The following is a 24,180-nucleotide window of genomic DNA, read 5'->3' on the forward strand; positions in this document are numbered from 1 at the left end:
TTCCGGGGTATCTCCGTGGATGTCCCCCTGTCCCAGCTGTTGGCAAGGACAGGCACTGGGTGGTACCGCTCTGTACTGGGAGGATGGAGCGGGGCTGTGGATGTCCTGGTAGCAACACAGGAGGCGATGGAGTGGAGCTGCCCTCCAGGTCAGAGAGGGTTTGGGGTGATTGTGGAGGGCTGCTGTGGGGGCGTGCATCACAGCCTGCCCCTCCGCTCTGCAGCGCAGCCATGTGATGCCGGAGGAGCGCGGTGGCGATGATATGGAATGTGGGCAGCTGCCTTCGGACACGCTCCGACAGGTGACGGTCCAGCGCCACCCCCGCTACGGATTCGGCTTCGTGGCCGGCAGCGAGAGGCCAGTGGTGGTGCGCTCGGTGGCAGCAGGTAGGGTGTGTGCTGGGGGGGTCCCTCACACCCCCACAGGGTGCCAGGAAGTACAGTGGCACCTTCCTCTGGTGGACTGCTCCCTGGGCTCCTGTCCTTTCCTGTCCCCTCCAGTGGGCCTGTGGGGTGCCCTCCACTGCCACACACACCAGCAAATGCTTCGGGGTTGCTTGGGACCCTCCTGTTTTCCCCCCACCCTGCAGTCCTGCAATGCCTGGGCTGGCTCTGACCCTCTGTCCTGGCAGGCGGACCCTCTGAGGATAAACTCCTGCCAGGAGACCAGATCTTGGCCATCAACGATGAGGATGTGAGTGAAGCCCCCAGAGAGAGATTCATCGAGCTTGTCAGGTGAGGACAACGTGCGTCCCTTGTTCTCTCTATGAGGGGGTTTGTGCCAGGCTGCTGTGCCCCAATCTGAGGCTTGGGGTGTCAGTGCACAGCCCCAGGCTCCGTTGTCACTGGTGGTCACTGCTGGCATGGGGAAGCCTCAGCCAGAGCAGGGGGAACTGCCTTTGGAGCAAGTGCCATACCTGTTCCTGGCTGGTCAAGGGGTGGGCAGCACTGGGAGAGCACTCACAGCCATATTACCAAGCATCCCAAGGAGCCCATGAAGGTCCTGACCACCACTGGGCTGGGGAGGATGGGATGTGCTCTCTCGGTAGCCAAATGCACTTGTGAGGTCCACCACCGTGAGGTTTTGTCCACCTTCATTTCTCCTTTCTGTCACAGGAAGGCCAAGGACTTCATCATCCTCACGGTCCTGCACACCCACCAGGTGAGATCAGTGGGTCCATGGCCCCAGAGGAGCCAGGATGGGGGTTAAGAGCCCCACCTGGAGGCCCTGAGGGACAGCTTGGGCAGCTCAACTGTCCCACCACCCCAAGGCTCTCCCAACCTGTCAGGTCTGAGAGCTGCCACAGCCCTGCAGGGTCCACATGGGCATGCAGCCATCTCCCTGTCCTCATCACAGGAGGGAGGAAGGAAAAGTGTCCCCAGACCCATGTGGTTTGCTGAGGGCATCAGCCATGTCTGGTGAAGTGACCTGTCACACCTGATAAGTGCCTCTCCTGTCACACTGAGGGTGCTGGTCCTCATCGTTCTGGCACTGCCTGCAGCACCAGATAACCACAGCAAAGGGGATTTGCTTTCCACCCTCCATTTCATGGTTTGCTGCCCACTCCCTATCATCATGCTGGCTTTGGAGAGGCTTTCTCTGGGCCCCGTGTCTGGCTCTCCCTGTGCCACGGCTCCCGGGGCAAGCCAGTGATTTACCCAGCGCTTTCTTTCCAGTCTCCCAAATCTGCTTTCATCAGCGCAGCCAAAAAGGCGAAGCTAAGGTCCAACCCAGCAAAGGTCCGATTTTCAGAGCAAGTGACAGTCGGCGAGACAGACCCAGTAAGTCCTGACCTGCCTTCCTCCATGATTCATCCCCAGGGCTGTGGGGTGTGAGTTAGCTGGAGGCCACAGGGCTCCTCTCCCCCAAGTTGGGCTCCAAGGGTGAGATCAGCGCTCTGGCCTGGGGAGATGCACCCAAGGGTGCCTCAATTAAGGTCTGTGGCTTCCAACCTGATGCCAAAGGCTTTGCAAGAGCGCCCGTGCATGGGGCAGGGTGGCCAGAGCACTGCTGCCTGGCAGTGCAAGCTGTTGTGCTGCAGTCTTGTCCCAGCCCAGTGCCATTATCTCTTAATTGCAGAAAGGTTTTTATTAAGCAGCATACCAAAAAAAACCCCAAACAAAACAAAATCCTGTGAAGCGTTTCTAGCAACCTCTGTTTTTGAACAAAATCAATTAAGTAATTATCTGATCGAAACGCTTCTCGCTAACTAAAAGCAGCCTTCACCCAACTTCCCGCACGGGGCATGTGCGAGGCTGAGGTGGCCCAGGCTTGGGTTATGGGTCAGGAAAGGGTGACTGGCTCTGAGCCACCCAGGCCATCAGCTCCCCTCCAGGGCACCAGACAGGCACAGGCTGTGGGGATGAGCACAGCTCTGGGACGTGCCGGACAGCGTGGGATGCTCCTCCTGAGCTGGGGAGGTGAATCTGTCAGGGAGCTCTGAATGGCTCTGGCTCTGTGCTTCTCAATGGCTCAGCAAAAACACGGAGTTTTCAAGGGAAGTGAGCCCAGAGAAGCAGAGGATGCCATAACCGCTTCATCACTGGCACTCATTTTCTCTCCCCATCCTCTCTCTGTCTCTCCGTGTCCCCCATCCTCCTCTCCTCCCCCCTTGCTGGTCCCGTGTGCCAGGACATGTTGAAGAAAGAAGCTCTCCTCCTCATCCCCAACGTGCTGAAGGTTTTCCTGGAGAACGGGCAGATAAAATCCTTCACGTTTGACGGCCGAACCACTGTGAAGGTGGGTCCCCCCGCTCCCCTTACAGCACTATGACACTCCTCTCCTCCTGCCTGCCCAATCCATTTTTCCTTGTCTCCTGCTTCCTTGCACAAACACCACAGCGGTGCTTGGCTGGCTGCAAGCTGCCGCCACATGATAGATAGCCCCTCCACCTCCCCGGGCAACACGCTTTGCTGCTGCTGGTGATGGGTTTTTGCTGTCTTTCTCCCACTCTTAACTCTTCTCCTTCCTGGAAGCCTGCCCTACAGTTCAGATGGATGCTCCTGCGAGTTCCCCTGCCAGGGGCCAGCTCCCTGCAGCCCCCTTCCAAAACACCATGGTGTTACCCGAGGTTCCACTGGTCACTTCCTACTGCGAGGTCGCTTCACCCAGTGGTGGCTGGGGACCATCCTGCAGGCTCTCTCAGCACTGCAGGGTCTCATCCTGCACTGGCGCAGTACTGGGAAGGAGGGGGCTCTCGATGGGGTACCAGATCCCACAGCCAAACTGGTCCATGGCATTTGCAGGACGTGATGGTGACACTGCAGGACCGCCTGTCCCTGAGACACATCGAGCACTTTGCCCTGGTCCTGGAGTATTCCAGCCCAGAACAGAGCCACCGGTTCCTGCTGCTCCAGGACAAGCAGCCGCTGGCCCACGTAAGCTGCTGAGGGTGGGAGGGCATTGGCATGGCCATGGTGGTGGCTGGGACACAGGGAGGCTCTTCTCCCACCAGCATGGAGGGCTTGGCTGGGGTTGTGCCCTGGGGTGGCATTACCCATCCCACCCTGAGATCTCCGTGGAGATGCTCTGTGCTCCAGCCTGGGCAGCTGCGGGCAGCATTCAAGAAGCTGGTGCTGCACAGGACCTGTGATAAAATGGGGATTATGGAGGAAGCAATAGCCTTGATGGCATAAACCTCTGCAGCACCCGGCAAAGCTGTCACACCAAGGAAGGCTGGACTGTTCTGGGATGAAAGGATCAGGTGGTACATAGAGGAGAAAAATCAAATCTCACCCTCCAAGGGAGGGGAGAGGGAGTCTCCTGCCCTGCAGGAAAATATACATGGCTCCTGGGCTCACCACTCCCCTCTGCTCCTGCCACAGGTTGTGCAGAGGACACACTACCATGGCATGAGATGCCTCTTCCGTGTGAGCTTCTTCCCCAAGGACCCGGTGGAGCTGCTGCGCCGGGATCCTGCAGCATTCGAGTACCTGTACATCCAGGTAGGGACTCACCTCTAGGGACTTGGAGCTGATGGTGCTCATGGCCCACGTGTCTGCCTGGACTGGGCCCTGTGGAGGCACCCCTGAGGTGGTGGGTGCCCTGTCCCCACGGCTGTCTGAGGACACCTCTCCTCCTCCCTGCAGAGCCGCAATGATGTGATCAGAGAGCGCTTCGGCACAGACCCCAAGCCGGAGATTCTGCTGGGGCTGGCTGCCCTCCACATCTACATCACCGTCTCGGCCACCCGTCCCAGCCAGAAGGTCTCCCTCAAGAATGTGGAGTGAGTGCTCCTCCCTGTCCCCACACCACCACGCAGCCTGCCTCTGCATCCCTTCCCTGTGATCCTGCTCACAGCCCCTGTGTAACCGGGGTGCTCCCAGCAATGTTTCAGAGTGCTGAGCGTGAGATGCCCTGGGAGTCCCCCTGGAGCTGGCTGGTGGCTTGGCAGCAGCGACATACAGCCCGTGGTCCCACCATGGCACCATGTAAGACCCCAGCCATGCATGGCAGCCGTGCCAGGGCTGGTGGGGATATTTGCTGCATGCCCAGGATCATTTCCATGCGAACCTGGGCTGATTTTCTGCCTGGCATTCAAGGCATGGAGAAGGAACTGTGGCTGCATAGCCTCAGCCTGTCACCAAGCCAGGGCTCAGCAGCCCTGTGGCCCCCTGTGGTCTTAAATCCATACGTAGCCCATCTGTGCAGGCTGGCCTTGCCCAGTGTGCACAAGAAGAGGGGACATGTCACCCTTAAAAGAGGTTTGGGGATGTGTCCTGCATCCCTTAACGTGACATGAGGGTGAGTGGGAGCTGGGCTTAGCCTGGCACTGCTGCATTCCCCAGCCTGGTGCTGGTGGCTGTGAACCCAGCCGTGGGTCCCATCCCTTTGGGGACCCTTTGCTGTCCCATCTGACACCAAGGAAGTGCTGGAGGGAGCTCCAGTTCCCTCTGATGGCAAGAGGATGCTCCCGGGTAGCATCCCACCCTCTCTGCCCATCGATGGTGTCTCTGGCCCAGCAGCTCAGGTAGGCTTCCCTCCCCACAGGAAGGAGTGGGGCCTGGAGCCCTTCCTGCCCCCCTCGCTCCTGCAGCTCATCAAAGAGAAGAGCCTCCGGAAATCCCTCTCGCAGCAGCTCAAAGCCCACCAGAACCAGCCTGGTGGCACCAAGGTGAGTCCGACCTGCCATCCTGTCGTTTGTGGCGGCTCAGGGACTCCTGTTATTGCTGCTTAAGTCCCCTTGGATTGGGAGATAAGTCCCAGGGTGACAGCCAGGCAGCTGCTTTCACTCCTGAATCCACTTCTGAGAGCTGATCTGGACTTTGGGGACTGCAGTGAGGATCAGTGGGGTAAGATCAGCCAAGAGCCGGCTCTCGACTTGACCGATGCAGCACACATCAGTTAAGCCTGTGTTTATCATTATCTCTGCTTCTGGGCTTCGAGAGCTCTGGAGGAGGCTGCTGAGCCACTGCCTCAGTCCCTGCAGCCACCAGAGCTCCCTGGGGTGGGTTATATATCCCCTAGAAGGGCTATACATCTGAGGGCTACATGTCTGGGGTCCCCCCAGGCTGTGCCTCTGCTCTGAGGTACCTCAAAGTATCTGCTCAAGACAGCAGGGGAGGAAAGACCATGCCAAGCTTGGGAGCTCCCGAAGCTGCACCAGCCTTTTGTGTTTCTTCCCCCTCATGCTGGTGGCGATCACCCGTGTGATGTGTTTTGCCAGGTCTCCACGGCCCAGGCGAAGCTGCAGTACCTGAGGATCCTCAACGAGCTGCCCACTTTTGCCGGGGTCCTCTTCAACACAGTGGGGCTGGTACGGTAATTCGGGGTGGGCTGGGAGGTGCTTGTCGCTGGTCCTGAGTGTGCAATGGAGGGCAAAGCCAGGGGAGATGTGGCTCCTACACAGATTACTTCCCTCGGTCCCTTGCTCTGCCCTGCTGGGGTCCAAGCCCATCCAGAAAAACCTTCAGAGCCTCTGCTGACAGTAGGGACCGATCCTCAGGTCAGGGTCAGCTCTGTTCTGGCCAGCCTTTAGGGCAAGGAGATGACCTGTGCAGTGAAGTCGGAGCAGTTTCAGACACATCCTTATAGCCCGGCCCTGCCCTGGCAGTATCCATCTCAGAGGAGGGGAACGCTTGACAAAGGCCACCACATTCTCTGCTTGTCCACACAGGCCCAGCTTGGCCTTACTATCTCCATCAGCAGTGGTTCAGCCCCATCGCTGCTTGGGAAGCTGCCATCACCATGGCTGACTCCTTCCTCATCTCCATCAGAGGCATCTCTGCCCCTTTCCCAAGCCACCTCGCTTTCTCCACAGCAGGAGGTAAGCCACCAAGCCAAACAGGAGAACAGTGGAGCTGGTAAGGCTCCCCACTGCGTGGCTCACTTCTTCATCCCTCTCATTCCACCTCCCATCTAGGGGTCTCTATGTAAGTGTCACCTCTCTGCCATCCTTCCCTTTACCCCCACTGCCTGGGTGTGCAGCGCTGGGCACCTCACTTCTAGTGGGAGCGCCCTGCCTTGTTTTCTCATCTCTGACACCAAAGCGATCACTCTGAGCCAGCCTAGGAGTTGACTTATGTGCAAGTGGTAAAAAATATTCCCTTATTGTCTTCTACACTTGTCTGCCCAGCTTCTCTTCACTTCAAGGTCTGGCTTGAAGCATCCTTCCTGGGCAGACCAGAGCAAGAAAGATCTTTGTTTTCAGTCAAGGCTTTAGTCTTCTTTTCTAAAATGCACTCACTCTCTCCTCTGCTTCCTTCTCTCAGAGGCAATGTCGTATCAGGCAGATTTGTAACATGCTCTTACTTTTCTGTAGTGACACCAGCAGGCCTGAATATTTCATGTGGACACTCAGTTCAGCGCTTTAATTTTAAATAGCCTTGGCATCCTGCACACTATTCCCAGCTTTGCAGAGAGGCTCAGGGAGGGGGGATCATGGCACCAGCTTCACCTGCTGCTCTGCAAAAGCCATCTGGGACCTGGCTGAGCTGCCAACACTAAACTTTGGCTCCACAGAGAGAGCCAGGTGCAGCCTGTGCAGCCCCAGGGTGTGTTTATTCACCCCTACCTGTCTGTCTGTCTTTCTCCATGTCCTTGTGCTACCAGGATGAGAAGCAGCCAGCCACCACGCTCCTGGTGGGACCCCGGCACGGCATCAGCCATGTCATCGACCTGAAGACCAACCTCACCACGGTGCTGTCGGAGTTCAGCAAGGTCAGCAAGATCCAGCTCTTCAGGGAGAACCACGGAGTGGCCCGGGTGGAGACAAGCATCTTGGATGCCAAGGTAGACACAGGTGCCATGGAGGCAGACACTAGAAAGCGTGGAGGCTGTGGCTGTGGGGTCGGTGCTCGCCTTTGAGGGGCTTCAGGACACAAATGCATGGTGAAGCATCTGCTTGGAGGTTTCTAGGGACTCAAAAGTCCCTTTCACATTGTGGTCACAGGGCCACGTGGTCTGCAGCATCTCCTCTGCCTATCTGGCTCCCTGTGCTGTAGAGACAGGGCCTGATGCAGAGGGTGCGTGCAGGCATGGTGGTCTTCTGGCCATGACCCAATCACCTATGCAATCGTTCGAGCATCATCAGCATCTCACCATTTCCTGTCCTCCTGGGTCTCAAACTCTTCAGAAGGACTGTCAGCAATACAGGAAGAGCTTTACTGACTTCTTTGGTGTCTGGTCCAGCAGCCACAAGATCCTAAGTAGCTCTTCCGTTGGCCTTTGCTTGTGTTTATAGTAAGCTAGGATACGTCTCAGGCAGACTTGCAGGCAGGTCGCTGTGTGCCTGCTCCAGGGCATCCTCAGTTTCACTGCCTCCCTATGCCCAGTGAGGAGGGGCAGAGCTGAGAGGCAGGGATCTGGCAGATAAATGCCAAACCTCATCCTCTCCTCCCACCTTGAATTCAACAGGACAGAGTTAGGATCGAGATTGGGCTAGATTAAACACCAGCAGCATTTGGCAGAGGCTGTCTCATGCCGTGACCACTGTGTGGCATGGAGATGCTGCTGCACAGAGACAGGGTGTACCTGTACAAGCTGTGGGTCAGTTTTGCTGCCCCTACATCCATCCCTTCCCACCCAAAACTGATGAAGCTGAGTGGCTTTGCTGGCTCCCTCCACGTTTCCTCACCTCTGCAGCCCTTTCCTCACTATTTCAGCCATAGCCTCGCAGATGTAACCACAGTGGATTTGTTTAGGATTCTCCTGCTGCCTCCTCTCCTGGTGGATTTTAGTGCTTCCTCCCACCAGGCTCATTAATTCCTCTGAGTCTGTTTTCCTGCTGCCACTGTGCCAGGTCCAGTGGCTGTGCTGAACAGCAGGAACCCCCTGGGAGCCTCTGCCAGAACCACACTCATCCTCATCCCCATCCCCTCCGCTTTGGCTATCCCCTCCAACAGTCTCATCAGTGAAGGCCTTTTTTTTTGCATTTGTAGTTCAGTGGGTATTAGATCAACTGTAATATCTGTAATATTACCTTTTCTGCATCCCACTGAGGTCAGCCATTGCCCAGGTGAAGTCTTGGTGTCCTGCTGTGCCTGTCCCTACCATTCAAAATCGTCAAAGATTCCCCCCCCAGGCAACCTGGGCAGGTAAAAGCCCTCCCTGGGCTGTGCAGAAGCCCTCCCTGTCTCCTCCTTACTGCTCACAGAGCAGGAATAACCAAGGGATACCATCTGCACCACGAGCAACCCTTCTGATTCCTCTTGCTGCCCACGCCCCTCAGATCTGTGTGTATAAATCACGATATTAATGGATTAATTGGCGGTGCCACCGTCCCTTCCCTGGCACGGGAGAAGGCAGTCGTGGTCACCCCCGGTGTGTGGCTGAGACTGGCCGCAGGCGTGGCAGCTGTGCTGGAGGCTGAGGTGATGCTGACGTCCATCTGCTGTAAATTAGGTGGCAATTCCCACGCATCCTGCAGTGCTCTGCAGCAGTAATTAACTCCGTAACACCACCAGCCCTTCCCTGCTGTAGGAGCAGACTTTCTCCCGTGTTTCTTTCTTATCAATTGCTGGAGGAAAGGCAGCTCACGTACAACTTCCCACAAGCACATATGCATGTACGGCAGCTTTATCTTCCTGAGAAACTGCAGGCAGCTGCCTACAGCCACCAAAAGCCCCTCTGCTGGCCCAGAGCGGAGCAAGCATCCCATTTGTGAATCTCTGCAGGCTCAACAGCACCCTGCCAGCGCAGAGGCTGCCCTTATCTGTCTTCGTTTAACCTTTATCCAAAGGGCTGCGTTTTAAAGCCAGAATGTCTGCTCCAAAATGAGACATATGCTAATCCTGCGCAGGACAGCGATGGATGAGGCAGGCTAAGAAAAGCAGTCAAAAAATACCATTACCTCGCAGTGCTAATCTGCTTCCTGCAATTATTCTATTGCACTGAACGTGTTGCTGGCTAAAGCCCTGGCTTGCAAATAAATCTGGTTTCTACCCTAAGTCTTCAACCATTAGAGGGCTGTGCTTGACGTAGTGTCCTGCCTGCTCTGGGGACCCACACTCCAATCTGTATTGGTTTTGACGTTGCACCGTGATGCCTGGTGCTGTATGATGGGATGGTGGTACTGGGGATGGTGTTACCTGGGCAGCTCCGGTGCGTTCCCCAGGTAACGGCAGGGATGGGGATGAGCCAGCCTGAATCAGCGGGGTGGTGGCAGCCCTATCGCAGCTGTTCGCTGGGTTACTGTGGAAACTGCAGATGTGCGGTGACGGTTGAGGGATTTGTGCAGGAAGACCATTTTGAATTTCCAAGTGCCAGCTTTATTGATGTGGTGGAGCTGATCCTAAGGGTTAAAAAGAAGGGGTCAGGTCACGGAGCAGCCATCAGCACACCCCAACCACACCCAGACGTCCTTACCCACTGCTTGCCTGCAGCCACAGCCCAGCTGAGCCTGCCGGGAAGGAGCTGGGGAAGATTTTCAGGTAACAAACAGACTTAAGGAGATGGTAAACTATTTGCATTTACTTCAGGAGGAAAAGAAACGGTGTTTGTCTTACAGATTATCCACTGGGTAGTTAATTGGTTTGGTTTGGAGCTTTGCCATCCTGGGCTTCAGTTGCTGTTTAAAACAGCCCATTTGGGATACAAACCCAGGTCTGATGCCTCTGCTTTTCTTTCTTTAGCTGGTTGTCACTGTCAGGGTGGCAACCTCAGGACAGAGGAGCAAAAGCCTCCAGGCCTCTGCTACTATCCGAGGAGGATTTTATTCCCTGCAATGTCCCAGGGAGGTGCTGGGAGGAGAGGAGCAGGTTTCACCTCAAGAGCCATGGAGGGAGCAGGGCAGGTTTGCTTGGAAATGCTGAGAAAGTTCCTAGCACTTGGCTGGGGGCAGGATGGTGCTTCCCCAGCTGCGCCGCAGCAGTGCAGACATTTTGCAGGATTGTGTGGTCATTCCCACCTGGACAAGTCCCCTCTCTGCTGTGACCAGCACTTCTCCACTCTTCCTTCTGCAGACTGGACTTGCCGCTGTTTGAGCATTGATTCTGGAGCTCATTGACTTGCTGGGGACAGGGTGGTGGCACATGGTGTCTCCTGTGATCTTTATGCATTAAATGCAGCTTGTCTTGGTGGTATAGGGTCCCTGCAGGCCTGCATCTCCCAGGGCCTCACGCCCTCCAGCATTTGAGAGTGGCTGATGCTTCTGAGCGTCAGATTTGGGCTTCCAGTCATGCATCCCCCCTCCTTCCCAGCACAGGACTGCAAAGTCCTCTTCTACCTCTCTGCATCCCGGGAAGGGCAACATCAGCATCTCCTGCCTGGCATCCAGGCTAGCCCAATAGCGCTGATGGGCTGCTGCTTGCCATGCTCACCCAGGAGACACGGGGAGAGCTGTGCAGCTCTGTGGGCACATCGGAACCAGCTCCTGGTGTCCAGCTGGTTGGCTTCACCAGCTCACAGCTCTGGCTGTGTGACACCCCAGCTCCTGCAGAAGAAAAGGTTTTGTTCTTACTTTTCAGATGGAGCATTTCTCCTTTCTGATTTATACAGCTACACACTGCTGGGCTTTTCATTATTAACTGTCTTGACATAGAGGACTTCAGCAGCTTTTTCCCCAGAATGGGAATGAAAGAGGAATGCTTGGGGGTCAGCCAGATCACCTGAGCTGGGACAAGCATCTGCAATTTAACAGAGGAGCTGTCCCCAGTTGTGCCCCATCCCCGTGCCGGGCTGCGGGACAGGAGCCAGTGGTGGCTGGCTGCTCTCCAAGTGCAATTCAATCAAAGGCATCGGGGTAATTGACTTCATGTATCCCAGCAGGGCTGGCAGCCAGCCGGCGCTTTAGCTGAGATCAAGACTCAACAGAGATAAAGAAGGGGAAAATTAATTCAGAAAGGCCCTCAGCTGCTGCTGTGCCCAGAATCTGGCTACTGATGTCGGTGTCCCAGGGGCCCTGGTGTGCTGCCAGCCTGCCATGGAAATAAAAAGCCGCTGTGCAGGGCCAGGGTGCAGGCTTCTCCTCTCCCCCAGCAAAAGCCAGGTCCTGCCCACCTGTCCCTCTCACTGGCAATGGGATGGTGACCTCTCTGCCTCCAAGCCTTCACCGCTGGAGCCGGTGGCAGTGGGTGCACAATGATGCTTCCCCCAGCTGAGGATGTGGGTGCTGAGGATGGTGCCGTACGTGCGTTTGCCAAATTGTAGTCTGCAAATGGTGAGGAGCCCCATCAAAGTGATCAGGGCAGGCGAGGCCAGCGCTACTCCCACTCATGCAAGGAATGACTGAAGCCCATCTGATTGCTCTGACATGAAGAGCGAGGCTTTAGAGTGACGATGGACCTAAAGGCTTTGGTTCCCTAAGCTGACTTCATCTTTATTTGCATTAAGCCATTCTGAAACAGTGTCATCTCATGGGAGAGAGGGAGGGATTGAGATTTCCTTTGGCTCGGTACCTGGGGTGGGAGGTGTGGATGCAGTTTCCCCCTCACAGAGCCTTTCTAGCAGGATGTAAAGCAAAGCACATCCCAGTGTGCAGTGCCAGCCCCGGCACCACCCATGACACTGCCCACGGGCACCTTGGATGGGAGCCAGACAGGAGCATGGGAAGAGTCAGACACCATGTGGAGAGGATGAGTTTCCAAGAAAGGTGACGCTGCTGCAGAAACCTGAAGTTTTTCCACTAACAAAGGCAGGAGGTTTTATTGATCAGCAATGGGAAATAATGGTCCTAATCACAGGCAGCTGAGTATTGATAGAGCTGAGTTAATAATGCTTAAAGGGAGGGAAGGAAAGGTCAATGTACAAGTGAGGAATTGACTGCTGTCTCGTTAGGCCCAGATGCTGATATTATTAAATATAAACTTGGCAGTGCACCTCAAGTAAACCAGGGAGCATGAATTATGTAAATTCATTTTCTGCCTTTCTACTGCACTACATTAAAGGAAGCAGGGTAAGACCCAAAGTGTATGATAAAGGGGGGAGATTCAAAGGAAATGCATATAAGCTTCAGGGTTATAGCACGCGTAGATCAGGTCATAAATTAATTTAAATATGAGGACTGTTACGATCCTCTAGCCGTAAAATTTTATGCAGACATTCTTCTATGAAACCTTCACCTTTGTCTGAACAGGAGAATATCCTCCAGAAGGACATTGAGGTTTGATTTAAAGGCAGGGCATAATAGAAAAAGCCTTAATATATGCTATATCCTTAATAAGCTAATGGAAAACTCATCTCTCGTATCCATGTATAAACGTATTTTGTTTTACTTTCCAGAAAGACTGGTTGCCAAGCAGGAGACTTTAAGTGAAAAAATATCCTTTTCTCATTAGGACTAGAAAATCTAGAAAACCTCTATGAGTGAAAGATCAAAAACATCAATAATTTCAGGCTTGTTTTATGCATACAGATATGGAAAGGGCACTATCTTCAAAATTTGTTTCTTTTCATGTTGGCAAATTACAGGTCAGAGATGAACCTTTACCTATGCATCCCACTGGGAATCTGATGTTTGGCATTTCTAGAGCAGTGGGATTATCCCAGTAAGTTTCCTTCTGTGTAAAAGCAGCTTTCATCCTAAAGCTCCTGCTGCCCTGACCAAAACCAGACATGCATTTCTGCTGTGGCATCTCAGGAAAGCAGAGCCCTCAGGGCCACAATGGTATGAGCCCCCACCACTGTTTCTGGTGAGGAGGAGGAAGAGGATGGGCTGCTTGACATGAGACACACCATTGATGTGTGCCAAGAGGATCACCTAGTTAATATTATCCTAGTTAATATTTATCCTATTAATATATATATTATATATCATATATATTGTAATATGATGTATTATAATATTATAATATCTTATTAATATAGGATAGTTATTATCCTAGTTAATAACTTGTTCCCCATCAGTGATTACCACCATATCCTGATTAGCAGCTGGGAGAAAAGTACTGCATTATGTGGCCACTTCCAAAAGTATCAGTGCCAAGGCAGGCAGGGAGCAAGTCTTAGAGGAACACCACCATTTTTGCTCCTGCTGCATCATCCCCTGCCTTCCGGGTGCTCACAGAAATCTCTGCTCTACCGCACCACCGGGTTTAGAAAACTTATGAAGATTCACGCTCTTTCAGGTTGCTGCCTTTTTGTCAGGTCTGGTTGAGATTGAGCAGCAACATTAAAAAGAAATTGCAGCGATTTGAACCCTCGCTGCTCCCTGTAGGTTGTTCCCACGGGAGAGGAATCTCGGCAAGATTACCTGAGTGGGTAGCAAAGAAAGATTCAGTGTTGTGACCCCACATGGGAAAGGGTTACAGCCAGACCTCCGTTAGCAGCAGAGCAGCCACTGAGGCCAGCAGAGATGCACAGCCCAGCTGCAGAAGTTTTGCTCACATTCCTTATCTTTTAAAACCACCAGTAGCCCATCAGCAGGACACAGAGCCTTTGCAGCTGGGGCTCCCGGGCCAGGGGAGCTCACTGGAGTGCTCCCAGCAGCGCTGGTAGATGGCCTCAAGCTGCCCTGAAGTGATTTAATCCCTAATAACAGTATTTGAAGGCCTGACAATTAAAGAACTCTCACGCCGCTTGCTTGCAAGGATGTGAGAGTAATCGTTTCTAAGACCCCTCGCTAAGCTGTAATCCTAATTAGTATTAAGATTCCTCTTTTTTTCAAAGCAGAGTGCTACAATTAACCCAAACGTGCCACACACCAATTGCTGGAAGTCGGTCTGAAGGCCTGGCAGGGAGCTTGCGGCATCTCGGTGCATTGTGTGAGTTTTATTTGCAGGCAAGAAACACCAGTCAGGGTGGCTGTGTCTCGGCCCTGTTCCCCTTCAGAAAGACTGATCCAGGGGCTGCTTCTTGCCATCAGGAACCTACAGTCTCATCTCTGGATGGGTGTGAGCATCCTGAAGCAGAGGTATCTGAGCAAAGATGGAAACAGGGCTGGGTCTAGGAGGTACTGGTACCCAGCAGGGGCACTGGGACTGAGCGATGAGCGCTGACAGGGAGGTGGTGAAGGTCTATCACTCTGTGCCACACAGCCTTGGTGTCCCCAGGAGCTGGCTGTGAATCTCTGGTGTGTCACACATGGTGGAATATACATCCCTAGTTTTCCTTTCAAAAGGAAATTCTCAACTCACCTTGGCCTCTCCATTTCATCTGCCAGTAGCAGGTACTCGTCGGCCGTTGCCTTCCTCCCCTTGGAATCTGCTTTCTTTTTTGTTGCCAGCACTCAAACCCTTGCTGCTGCATAACAGAGGGGTGAAAATGTGCAAATCTCTCTTTATTCAACAGATGGCTTGAAAAACCCAAGAAGGCTTAGCCCTGTGTGGAAGGCACTTGTTTTAAGGATGCTTCATACAGCAGAACAGGAACACATGGTTTCCTTTCATCACTTATGTCAAGACTGGAGCTGGGCTAAGAGGTGTCACCCCCCCTCACCACTGCATGCCTGCCTCCTTCAAGCTATGTGGAGAATCTCTTCTCTCCTTTCTTTCTGTCTTGATATGTTCCCTTTGATCTGTGTCATCTCAGGTTTATTTTCCATGATGCTAAAAGAGCCTCATCAAGCAGGCAGGGGCAGAGCCTCTCAGTGGAGCGCATTCACTTGTCGGGTTATTTCTGCTCCACATTGGGTTATTTCTCCTCTGCATTGGGTTATTTCTTCTCCTTTCTCTTCCTGCACAGCAGCCACGGAGGGAGCTGCTTTACCTTGTCCCTAGGAGGAATCAGCCCCTGCCAGGGACTGGCATGGCTTTGGGGTCACACACAGCTCTGCCCAGGGCTGGTGGTTTCACACCCAGATTCATGGCGTTGTTCAGTCCATAGCATGATGTGCTGTAAGGCTGGGACTTCCTTTGCCAGAGTTGGCTTTGTGGCTTAAAAATGCAAGTTATGAGCAGAGCACGGAACTGGCCAGTGGGTTCCAGGAACCTCCTGTGGTTATAAAACAAAAAAAAACCCGAAATAGCTTCAATGCTTTTCTCACTGTGTAGGCTTAAATGGCTTTTAAAATGGGCTTGGTTTGCCCTGAATGTGGTGAATGAGTTCTGAGTCCTGGAGAGTTATCGGTGTGCAAGAGACAGAGCATGGCAGGACAGGCAGCCTGAGCTCCAGCAGCAGCTAAACCTCCCCCAGCTGCCTCAGATAAGCCGTGTACCTGGGTACAAAGATCCTTTAGGTAGGGGTGCTTTGTGCAAGGGGTAGATGAGGCCTAGAGCTGCTCTGCAATAACTTTATTGAAGGCACTGTCAATTTTTTGTCCATCTCACAGGTCCACCTTGTGTGGTGCCAGGGGCTCAGACAGAGCATGGTCGCTTGACTGAGTCCCAGCAGTGCATGGGACCTCTCAGTGTGGGTAAGAGCAAATCGCACCCCGACAGCTCCCCCAGGCTTGCTAACCTTCTCCTTGGGACAAGCCGGGAGTCGGGCAATCACAGTGTCTGCCACTGGATTGTGCAGTGAGGTTATCTGTGGCATACAGATCGTGTCTTGATTTTTTTCTCCTTTTTAAAGCAAAGACCTTTTTTAGCGTGCGAATAAATGCTCTCCTAAAAGAGAAGACGCCATCTGCTCCTAAGCACAAATTTAATTTTCTGAAGGGTTAGTTTTAAATAAGATCCACAGGCTCAGAGTGGTGGCTGAGGGAGCGTGTAATGGGTTTTTGCCCCTTCTGAATCTTGCTGGAAGCAGATGTCTCAGTTAATGGGAGGGCGATGCATTGCCTGCAATGAAACAGGGGTCCTGGCAGCTGGAAACTCCACGAACTCCCAGAGCTCTGGTGGTTAAACTGGTGCTTGCAGGTAGGCTTAGAGCATTGACATGCAAATGCTCAGGAGCCAGGTGAGGACTCTGCCATGCTCACCAGTTACACCAGTGCAGGGCCCCAGCACAACCCCTTTGGAGCACTGGTCCTGCATCAGCTGAGCCGCCTGGCCCTCATGCGCTTTGTCCCTTGTGCCTTCCAGCCGCTGGTGCTGCTGATGGAGTGGCCTGAAGCCACCCACTTCTCGCGGGCTACTGCCGTCTCCTGGTGGACTCCAAGAAGATGATATTCTCCAGGGCCCTCAGCCAACCGCCCCCACCTCAGATTATCAAGGCAGGTACGTTTCAGCCTCTGCTTTCTGTGTGCGCCCCTTCCCCAGCATTCCTCTCCTCCTCCTCCCTCGTCTGCCCAGGGCTCTGCAGCATTAGAAAGGGTTTCTCTGTGGCATCTCCCGTCTGCTCCCATTCCCCCTGCAGTAACAGCAGACCCCAGAAAACAAGGAGCAGGGAGAGAAGTTCTCATTTTGGATAAGCTCTGGCTTGCAGTGTCAGCTCAGGCCCTAAACACTCACTGCAAGTGTTGCTCTGGCAGCTCTCAGAGCAGATCCAGGAGATACCTTTTGAAAAGACCCGTAACACTGCCAGCTGAGTGCTGGGTCACTGTGAGCTGCTGAAGGAATGCAGCACACGCTCCTTGGCTGGCATCCTGGCTTCAGAGACCAGGATGCATTCAGCCAGGGTCTGTGCTCCTGCTGCCTTTGGATGCTGCTGCTTTCATCAGTGGAGTCTGGATAGCACGGGCAGCTCTGCTGATTTCCTAAATCAGGAAGGAAACTTAGACATCCTAGCTTTTCAGGCCTGATGCAGGGATCAGAGGCCTGGTCTGGGTACAGCAGAAACCAGAACAGCTTAAGACAGGCTCTGTCCCACCAGGCACTGAGGCTCTGTTCCTTGAGAATGGATTGCAGGTGTGAGTCCCCCTCAGAATGATCAGTGATTTCAAACAAGAGCCAGCCGTGAGCTACATGCTGCTGTTCCATGCAGGTGTTCACACCAAATATGTTTTGTATAGGGAAATATAAAATACAGGATTAGATGGGCAAAATACCAATGCAGCTGACTCTAGAAGGTTGCCCCCAGACCCCTCAAGTGACACTGCAGCTCCAGAGAGCTGTGACAAGTCCAGCTTAGCTGGTAGGGTGTCAAAACTGCCCTCTCAAGATGTGACTAGCTGGGGGAGGTGGGAGGAAGGGACTTGGGAAAGGACTCAGTGCCTCCGAGCTCTGAGGAAGGCACCCGGACACAGACGTATCACATGTGGGAGGACACACAGGAGGCGTTGGGAAAGCATCCGTGGCAACCTCGGTGAATCCAGGGAGAGACCTGGCAGGTGATGCTGGTGTAAGTATGTGTGCATGGTTTCCTTTCGTTTCTTCACCTGCACCTCTTACAGAACCACATTTAGTCACGTTTTGCTATGAGTGGAGGGTGTTTCCAGCTTAACTGGCTGTCATCAGAGTGGTCCTTCCCTAGGTCATGTCACCCTGAAATGGGCTACAGGGACACATGGGGCACACGGAGTCAGAGAAAGGCAGTAGGAAGCAGAGAGCATCCCAGAACATCCCCAGGGGCTCAGAGGGAGAGAGGCTGTGGTGCCCACAGTTACTGCTCACTCAGGGGTGTCTCAGTGTGTGCGAGTGGTGCTTTTCGACACCCTAGCAACAGTTATAATAGCTAAGATTTTTCCTCAAGGAGATTTTGCTCCATCAGCATGGTCCAAACCTATGCCAAAAAGGGCAGTAGATCTGCCCCTTTTCTTGACAGACTCAAGTGTCACTCTGCAGGGGTGTGAGGGGAGTCACAGTATGGGTAGGACAGCGATGGAGCAATGGATCTGTGGTCTTCATACCAAAGAGTGAGCTCCTCTCTGGATGGCCTGGCCTATCCTCAGGGGTGCAATGAAAACCTGACCAGTGGAGTAGAGCCGTTTCCCTGCAGACCCAGGACACTCAGCCCAGCCACTCAGACTTCCTTTGGAAGGAGTGAATTTAGTGTGAATTGAGAAAATAAAGTCTGGTCACAGTTGTAGTCTCACTACAGCTGCAGCCCAAGCTGTCAGGAGCTGGGTGGATCACAGGAAGCGGGCGCTGCTGATCATTAGCACATCTCCACAGGACCGATCAGAAAACCTCACCGAAATTAATCGAGTTAGCCCAGGTTTTGACTTTCCAGGGTGCAGGCAGGCTGTACCAGAATCTTAAATACAAAATCAAGCCCTGGCCCATGCTTTTTGCCTAGAGGAGGAACACATCCATCTTCCCTGAGGCCCATTAAAACCTCCCGCTGAACTGCAGACATTTTTAGAAATGCTCGCTCTGTCCGGATGCTGTCAGTTACATCCATCTCTCTGAGTTTCCTTGCGGAGCCATGTGCCAAATCCTTCCCCTCTACAGGAAGGGTTGCGCCATGCTGGAGCTGTGCAGGCGATTCACCTCCCTGCCCCGTCCTCTCCCTGCTTCCACCAGCAACCATGGTCACCAGGAGGCTCCATTCTCTTGGTTGCTCTCTCAGCTCTTCCTCAGGACCTTTTTCCCATACAGCATCTCAACTAAGTTGACACTAAGTTGGTAGGGAGTGTTGATCTGCCTGAGGGTAGGAAGGCTCTGCAGAGGGACCTGGATAGGCTGAATCAATGGGCTGAGGCCAACTGTGTGAGCTTCAACAAGGCCAAGTGCCGGGTCCTGCACTTGGGTCGCAATAACCCCATGCAGCGGTACGGGCTTGGGGACGAGTGGCTGGAGCTGCCAGACACCTGGGGGTGTTGGTGGACAGCAGGATGACCATGAGCCAGCAATGTGCCGTTGCGGCTAAGAAGGTCAATGGCATCCTGGGGGTATCAGAAGGGCTTTGGTTAGGTGGAGAGAGGTTCTCCTTCCCCTCTACTCTGCCCTGGTGAGACCACATCTGGAATATTGTGTTCAGTTCTGGGCCCCTCAGTTCAAGAATGACAGGAACTGCTTGAAAGAGTCCAGCGCAGAGCCACAAAGATGATGGAGGGAGTGGAGCATCTCCCTTATGAGGAGCAGCTGAGGGAGCTGGGTCTCTTTAGCTTGGAGCAGAGGAGACTGAGGGGTGACCTCATTCATGTTTATCAATTTGTAAAGGGTGAGTGTCAGGAGGAAGGAGCCAGGCTCTGCTCAGTGACAGCCAATGACAGGACAAGGGGCAACGGGAGCAAGCTGGAGCATAGGAGGCTCAATCTGAATATGAGGAAAAACTTTTTTACTGTAAGGGTGACAGAGCACTGGACCAGGCTGCCCAGAGAGGTTGTGGAGTCTCCTTCTCTGCAGACATTCAAAACCCGCCTGGACGCCTTCCTGTGTGACCTGGTCTGGTGATCCTGCTCTGGCAGGGGTTGGACTGGATGATCTTTCGAGGTCCCTTCCAACTCCTAATATTCTGTGATTCTGTGACTATGGATTTTAGGGTTTTGGCCCTATTCAGCAACAGGCCCTGACTTGTCCGTGCTGCCCCACCCCAACCCAGCACCAAATGCACATCCCCAGCCGCAGCAGCCTTGTGTTCACACCCATAGCTGTCACTTCTGAGTACCAGTGTGTCCATAAACGAGAGAGATACTGTTTTGATTGGGATTGTAGCATTGCAGGTGATGAACAGTATAATACAAACATGTGTTTGGGGAGACAAATTGTCCAATTTGTTGAGCTAATGAATTTAATTAGGATTTATTTGATTTAATTTCTACTTGGTAAGACAGAGCCTGCATCCCCCTGGCAGCCGTTCTCAGCACAGCTGCACAATTCAACCCGTAATGCAAACAGATGCCCCTCCTGAGGGCTGGACCACTGGCCAGCAGTTCAAGGAAGATTTCAGCCGCTCGCCTCTCTCAAGGGAGCAAGGGGAGGCTGTTGCAGGGAAATGCAGAGGGCGCTTTTGCAACGAGCCTGATCCCATAGCTGTCAGCCAGCCAGAGACAGGACATTTTCCCAGGTAGCTGCCATGGATGGAGTCCAGCCCAGAGCAATAGGAAAGCTGAGACACTTAGGAAACAGACCTCTTGGGAAATGTTAAAGGAATTTGCTGTGGTTGGTTTAGAAAAGAGACAGGTGGGGAGGTGGAGAGGGAGAAACAGGACAATATTTCTGATGTCTAAAGGTTGTAAAAGGGCACTGATCAATTGTGCTGCTGGTCCATGGTGTCATTGATCCAATTCCTCACAAAAACCTAGCTTTAGGGCCAATATTTCCTTACTATAACTTTCAGGGTGACCAGGAGCTTCCCCACGCTGCTTTCCCTTCTCCTGAGTGCTGCTGCTAACGTGCTTGTTGTGGTTTTGGTTTAGATCACATCAACGCACACAACCTCCCCCGGGCTGCCACAGCAGGGCACGTGGGAAAGAAAGAGAGCGGCTTGGTGGGTGGCTCTGCCGCCGGCACAGGAGCAGCTGGGGCTGCGGCCACCCGGGCGTCGGACTCGGAGCTCATCAGCTTTTGCTACCTGCATATGCGAGAGCAGAGGAAGGAAAGAGAGAGCAGGACGGATATCAATGAAAACCTGATTTTTTTTGAGGAAACTCGTCCCAGGACCAAATCTGATCCCACTTCCAAAAGCTCTGGCCAAGGCTATGATGGGGCAGCTAATGAATGTGACCTGGATGGGCTCGACCAAGACAGGCACGCAAGCAGGGCCAGGGCGCACACCATAGACACCCACCTGCGGAGCAACGCCTCGCACTTCTACTGCGAGTCCTGCCAAGCCAAAATCAAAAGCCGGCTGGCCTCCTGCAAAGGGGGCAAGGCCGGCAGTGCCCGGGACAATATGGTAGACTTGATGTCACTTCCCCCTCCTGGGAGCGATGAGGAAGAAGACGAGACCACATCCCTGCTCCCTGCCATTGCCGCCCCCCCTCCCGGTTTCCGAGACAACAGCTCGGACGAGGATGACCCCAAGCGCCGGGCGGCTGCCCAGAGCCAGGAGCAGGGCCGGCACCTCTGTGGCATCCTCTACGATGAGATCCCAGTCACGCTGATTGACAACGTGCAACCGAGGACAGTCCGAGACCATGCCCAAGAGCTGGACGATGCCCTGGTGTCCACCCTGCAGGCGCTGGAAGCCCTGGCTGCTTCAGAGGATTGTCCGCATCCCCCACCACAGCAGACAGCAGGTATTTCAGTGGCCAGGACTGTCTTCTTCCCTACAGCCTTTCTTTCCTATGATGTATCCTTCCCTTTACTCTCCTTCTCCCATTCTGTACGTGATTGTGGAGCAGCTTCTGGTAAAAACTAAGTTGTAGCAACAGGCTCTAGCAGGCACAGCCAAAACGCTGCTCAGAAGATTTCTCAGCAGCTGAGGTGGGATTCCTCTCCCTCACAGAGGCTGAAGGAGTCCTTTGGTTGTTGCATATGTGTGATAGTGCTGGAGTGAGGCACTAACAAACCAGTACCTTGAGCATGGGTTCCTCCCTGCTGTGACCCCACTCAGCCGATACCTTTGGTCTTTGCAGGTTCCTAGACAGGCTTTGCAGGGTGTGAGCCCTTCACAGGGCAAAGCTGCTGTCAGATGGGTGTCTCTGGGCCCAGCCTGCTGGCACCACAGTCCTTTGCCCCTCTCCCCGCCTCAGTTGCTCTACTCACTGTGGCAGAGTAGCTATCGCCCGATTTTCCTTCTTGCTTCAGACACGTCCCTGTAGCTCTGCTACTGCTAACACTGGAAAGCTTCCCAGGACCTTCTCCTGGGCCAAGAGCTCTTGCTGAATTGAGCTCACAAGCCAGCTCAGCATTGACAAGTGATCACTCCTACAAGCATTAACTCTTAGCCGCAGGAAATCACTAAAGTTTCTCTGATGGGATGCTGTGTCTCGCATTCCTGGGACCCTCCTGCCCCATGAAGTTCCCCTCTCCTCTGTGTAGCAGTGTGGTGTGAGTGTTGTTGTGGGGTTTTCTTTGTGTCCCTCCTCAGGTCTTATTGTCCTGGCTGCCATCACTCCAGAGTCATCCTTGGATTCTGGCCACGAAACCAACTCTTCAGAGCTAACCGACGTCTCGGAGATGGTCTCTGCTATGAAGCAGCATCAGAATGCAGCCTACTTCCTCGCCCAACACATCAACAAAGAAAACCTCCTGGCCAGAAAGGACCTGCCTTTCCGAATCCAGAGTTGTGCTGCCCAGGCTGTTCTTGCCTCACCCTATGCCCTCAGCCGCCAGGAGTCCAGCCCTTCATTGAAACCAGCTTTTTCTCACCAAAGCCCCAACCTTACCAATTGCAAGAGCAAACAGGAGCAGCAGCACACCGAGGGGAACTACACCATGGCTGTCCAGCCAGCGCTGACCCCCCAGCTTAGTGAGCAGAACAGGGGGGCTCCAGGGCCAGGCTCTGAATGCAAAGGTGCAGGCCACACAAAAGCTGCCTTTGAGATATCTCTGCATGCCACGGCAGCCCCGAGCAGGGAGCAGGCACAGGATTTACAGGAGAAGATGCTCAAAGAGATGCAGCCGAGCTCCAAGCTCCCCCTGGATCAAAAAAGTGATGTAACTCCAGCCGTCGTTTCAGCTGCTTGGCAGCAAGGGGCAAATGCAAAAGGCTCAGCTCCCCAAGTGGCAGCAGCCCCAAAAGAAGACAAGAACGCGAATGGTACCAGCAGCTGTGCATCAGCCAGCAGCAAGCCTTTGAAACTTAAAGGAGGTCCACAAACCACAGAGATGTTGTGCAACTGTCAGCAGCAGCAGCAGCAGCAGCAACTCTCTCCACAGCAGCACTGTGAAGTTTCTCCAAGTCCTAAAGAAGCTCATGGCAGTAAGGCTGAAGCTTTCCACCTCACCTCAGTGGGTGAGGAAGGGATGCCCAGTAAGACTTTTGTCTGTCAAAGCTACCAGCAAAAAATGAGTAGAGACACTTCAGGAAAAGCCACAGGCGGAGAGCCAGGTCAGAAGGCAAGCGAGGAAGCCACAAGCCTCGTCTTTCAGAAACACACTGCTCCTTCAAACCAAGGACAGAAAACGCAACAGGAAAGTTCAGCCAAAAGCTTAAAAGCTGAGAGTTGCAATCTGCACTCTTCATCACCTGGTAGCACTTTCAGGAGCACCAGTGAGGAACCCAAAGGGCCAATTCAGCTGGTGCCCAGATCTGAGAGCCTGAAGATCAGCACTGTGCCTTCCAAAAAAGTAGAAAAAGTCTTGGAGGTAACCCAACAAGATGCTGATGTCCCAGCTAAACCCAAAGCTCCAAGAGCTACCTTCAGGTTGAGGAACCTGTTCTCTGCAACATTTCCCACCCGGCTAAAGAAGGAGACGGACGAGCGGCAGGCCCAGCTGCAGAAGGTAAAGCAGTACGAGTTGGAGTTCCTTGAAGAGCTGCTGAAGCCAAAGAGCAAAAGTGACGTCCCACCGCAGGAGTATCTGCAACCTCCTGCCCCAGGGCGCTGCAGCTGCCAGCTAAGGAGCAGCCCTGTGCAAAAAGTCCCGGGGATGTCTAGGGAGCAAAGGCGCAGCTGCGACTGCAAGCGGATTTGCAGGGGAGTGAGGCTACCCCCTAACCAGTTGGTGATGCCTGAACTGGAGAGGCGAGAAAGGGATAAAGTCACTGATGAGCAGACGCAGGCAGAAGCCATTAGGCTGACAAGCATGAGCAGCCCTTCCAAAGGCAAGCGGATACGATCTACGAGTTTAGAATCCAGAGACTACCGGTCGGATCCGGAAAACGATGTGTCCTGTTTGACAACGTGCGCTTCCCGGGGGGAGTGCATGGGTGCTCCACACTACAGGAAGCTCTTGCGTCGCTACAGCGTCAGTGAAATAGATAAGACTGACAGGACATCCCTGTCCTCCGACATCTACCAGAACATCTACACAACCAAGCAGCAGGGTGCCCAGAAAGAGCCTGAGCCCACCATCCTTTGTCCTGTTCTGAAGAGCAAAATCCAGGAAGTCTCTGGAGTGGCTGACCCGTCCTATGTCCAGATAGCACAGGAGAAGAAGAACCAGAAGGGGTCAGCAGTGTTCTCTGTCCAGGAGGAGATGTATCGCAGCC

General features: G+C 53.6%; 1 protein-coding gene across 1 annotated transcript in view; it reads left to right on the forward strand.

Annotated features, from left to right (window-relative positions):
• The first annotated feature begins 232 nt into the window (after positions 1-232).
• Positions 233-24,180, forward strand: part of FRMPD3 (FERM and PDZ domain containing 3) — a 24,777-nt gene continuing 829 nt past the window's right edge. The window contains 15 exon segments of the mRNA XM_010190407.1: positions 233-386; positions 632-734; positions 1,116-1,161; positions 1,677-1,781; positions 2,632-2,739; positions 3,246-3,377; positions 3,825-3,944; positions 4,089-4,225; positions 4,990-5,113; positions 5,666-5,755; positions 7,051-7,230; positions 16,338-16,377; positions 16,380-16,472; positions 20,498-21,319; positions 22,114-24,180. The exon segment at positions 22,114-24,180 is cut by the window's right edge and continues 11 nt beyond it. Of these exon segments, the coding sequence (XP_010188709.1) occupies positions 236-386; positions 632-734; positions 1,116-1,161; positions 1,677-1,781; positions 2,632-2,739; positions 3,246-3,377; positions 3,825-3,944; positions 4,089-4,225; positions 4,990-5,113; positions 5,666-5,755; positions 7,051-7,230; positions 16,338-16,377; positions 16,380-16,472; positions 20,498-21,319; positions 22,114-24,180 (4,318 nt within the window). The 5' untranslated portion in view covers positions 233-235.

This window comes from Mesitornis unicolor, unplaced genomic scaffold (genome assembly GCF_000695765.1).
Source record: "Mesitornis unicolor isolate BGI_N332 unplaced genomic scaffold, ASM69576v1 scaffold8748, whole genome shotgun sequence".
In the NCBI taxonomy this organism is placed as follows: domain Eukaryota; kingdom Metazoa; phylum Chordata; class Aves; order Mesitornithiformes; family Mesitornithidae; genus Mesitornis; species Mesitornis unicolor.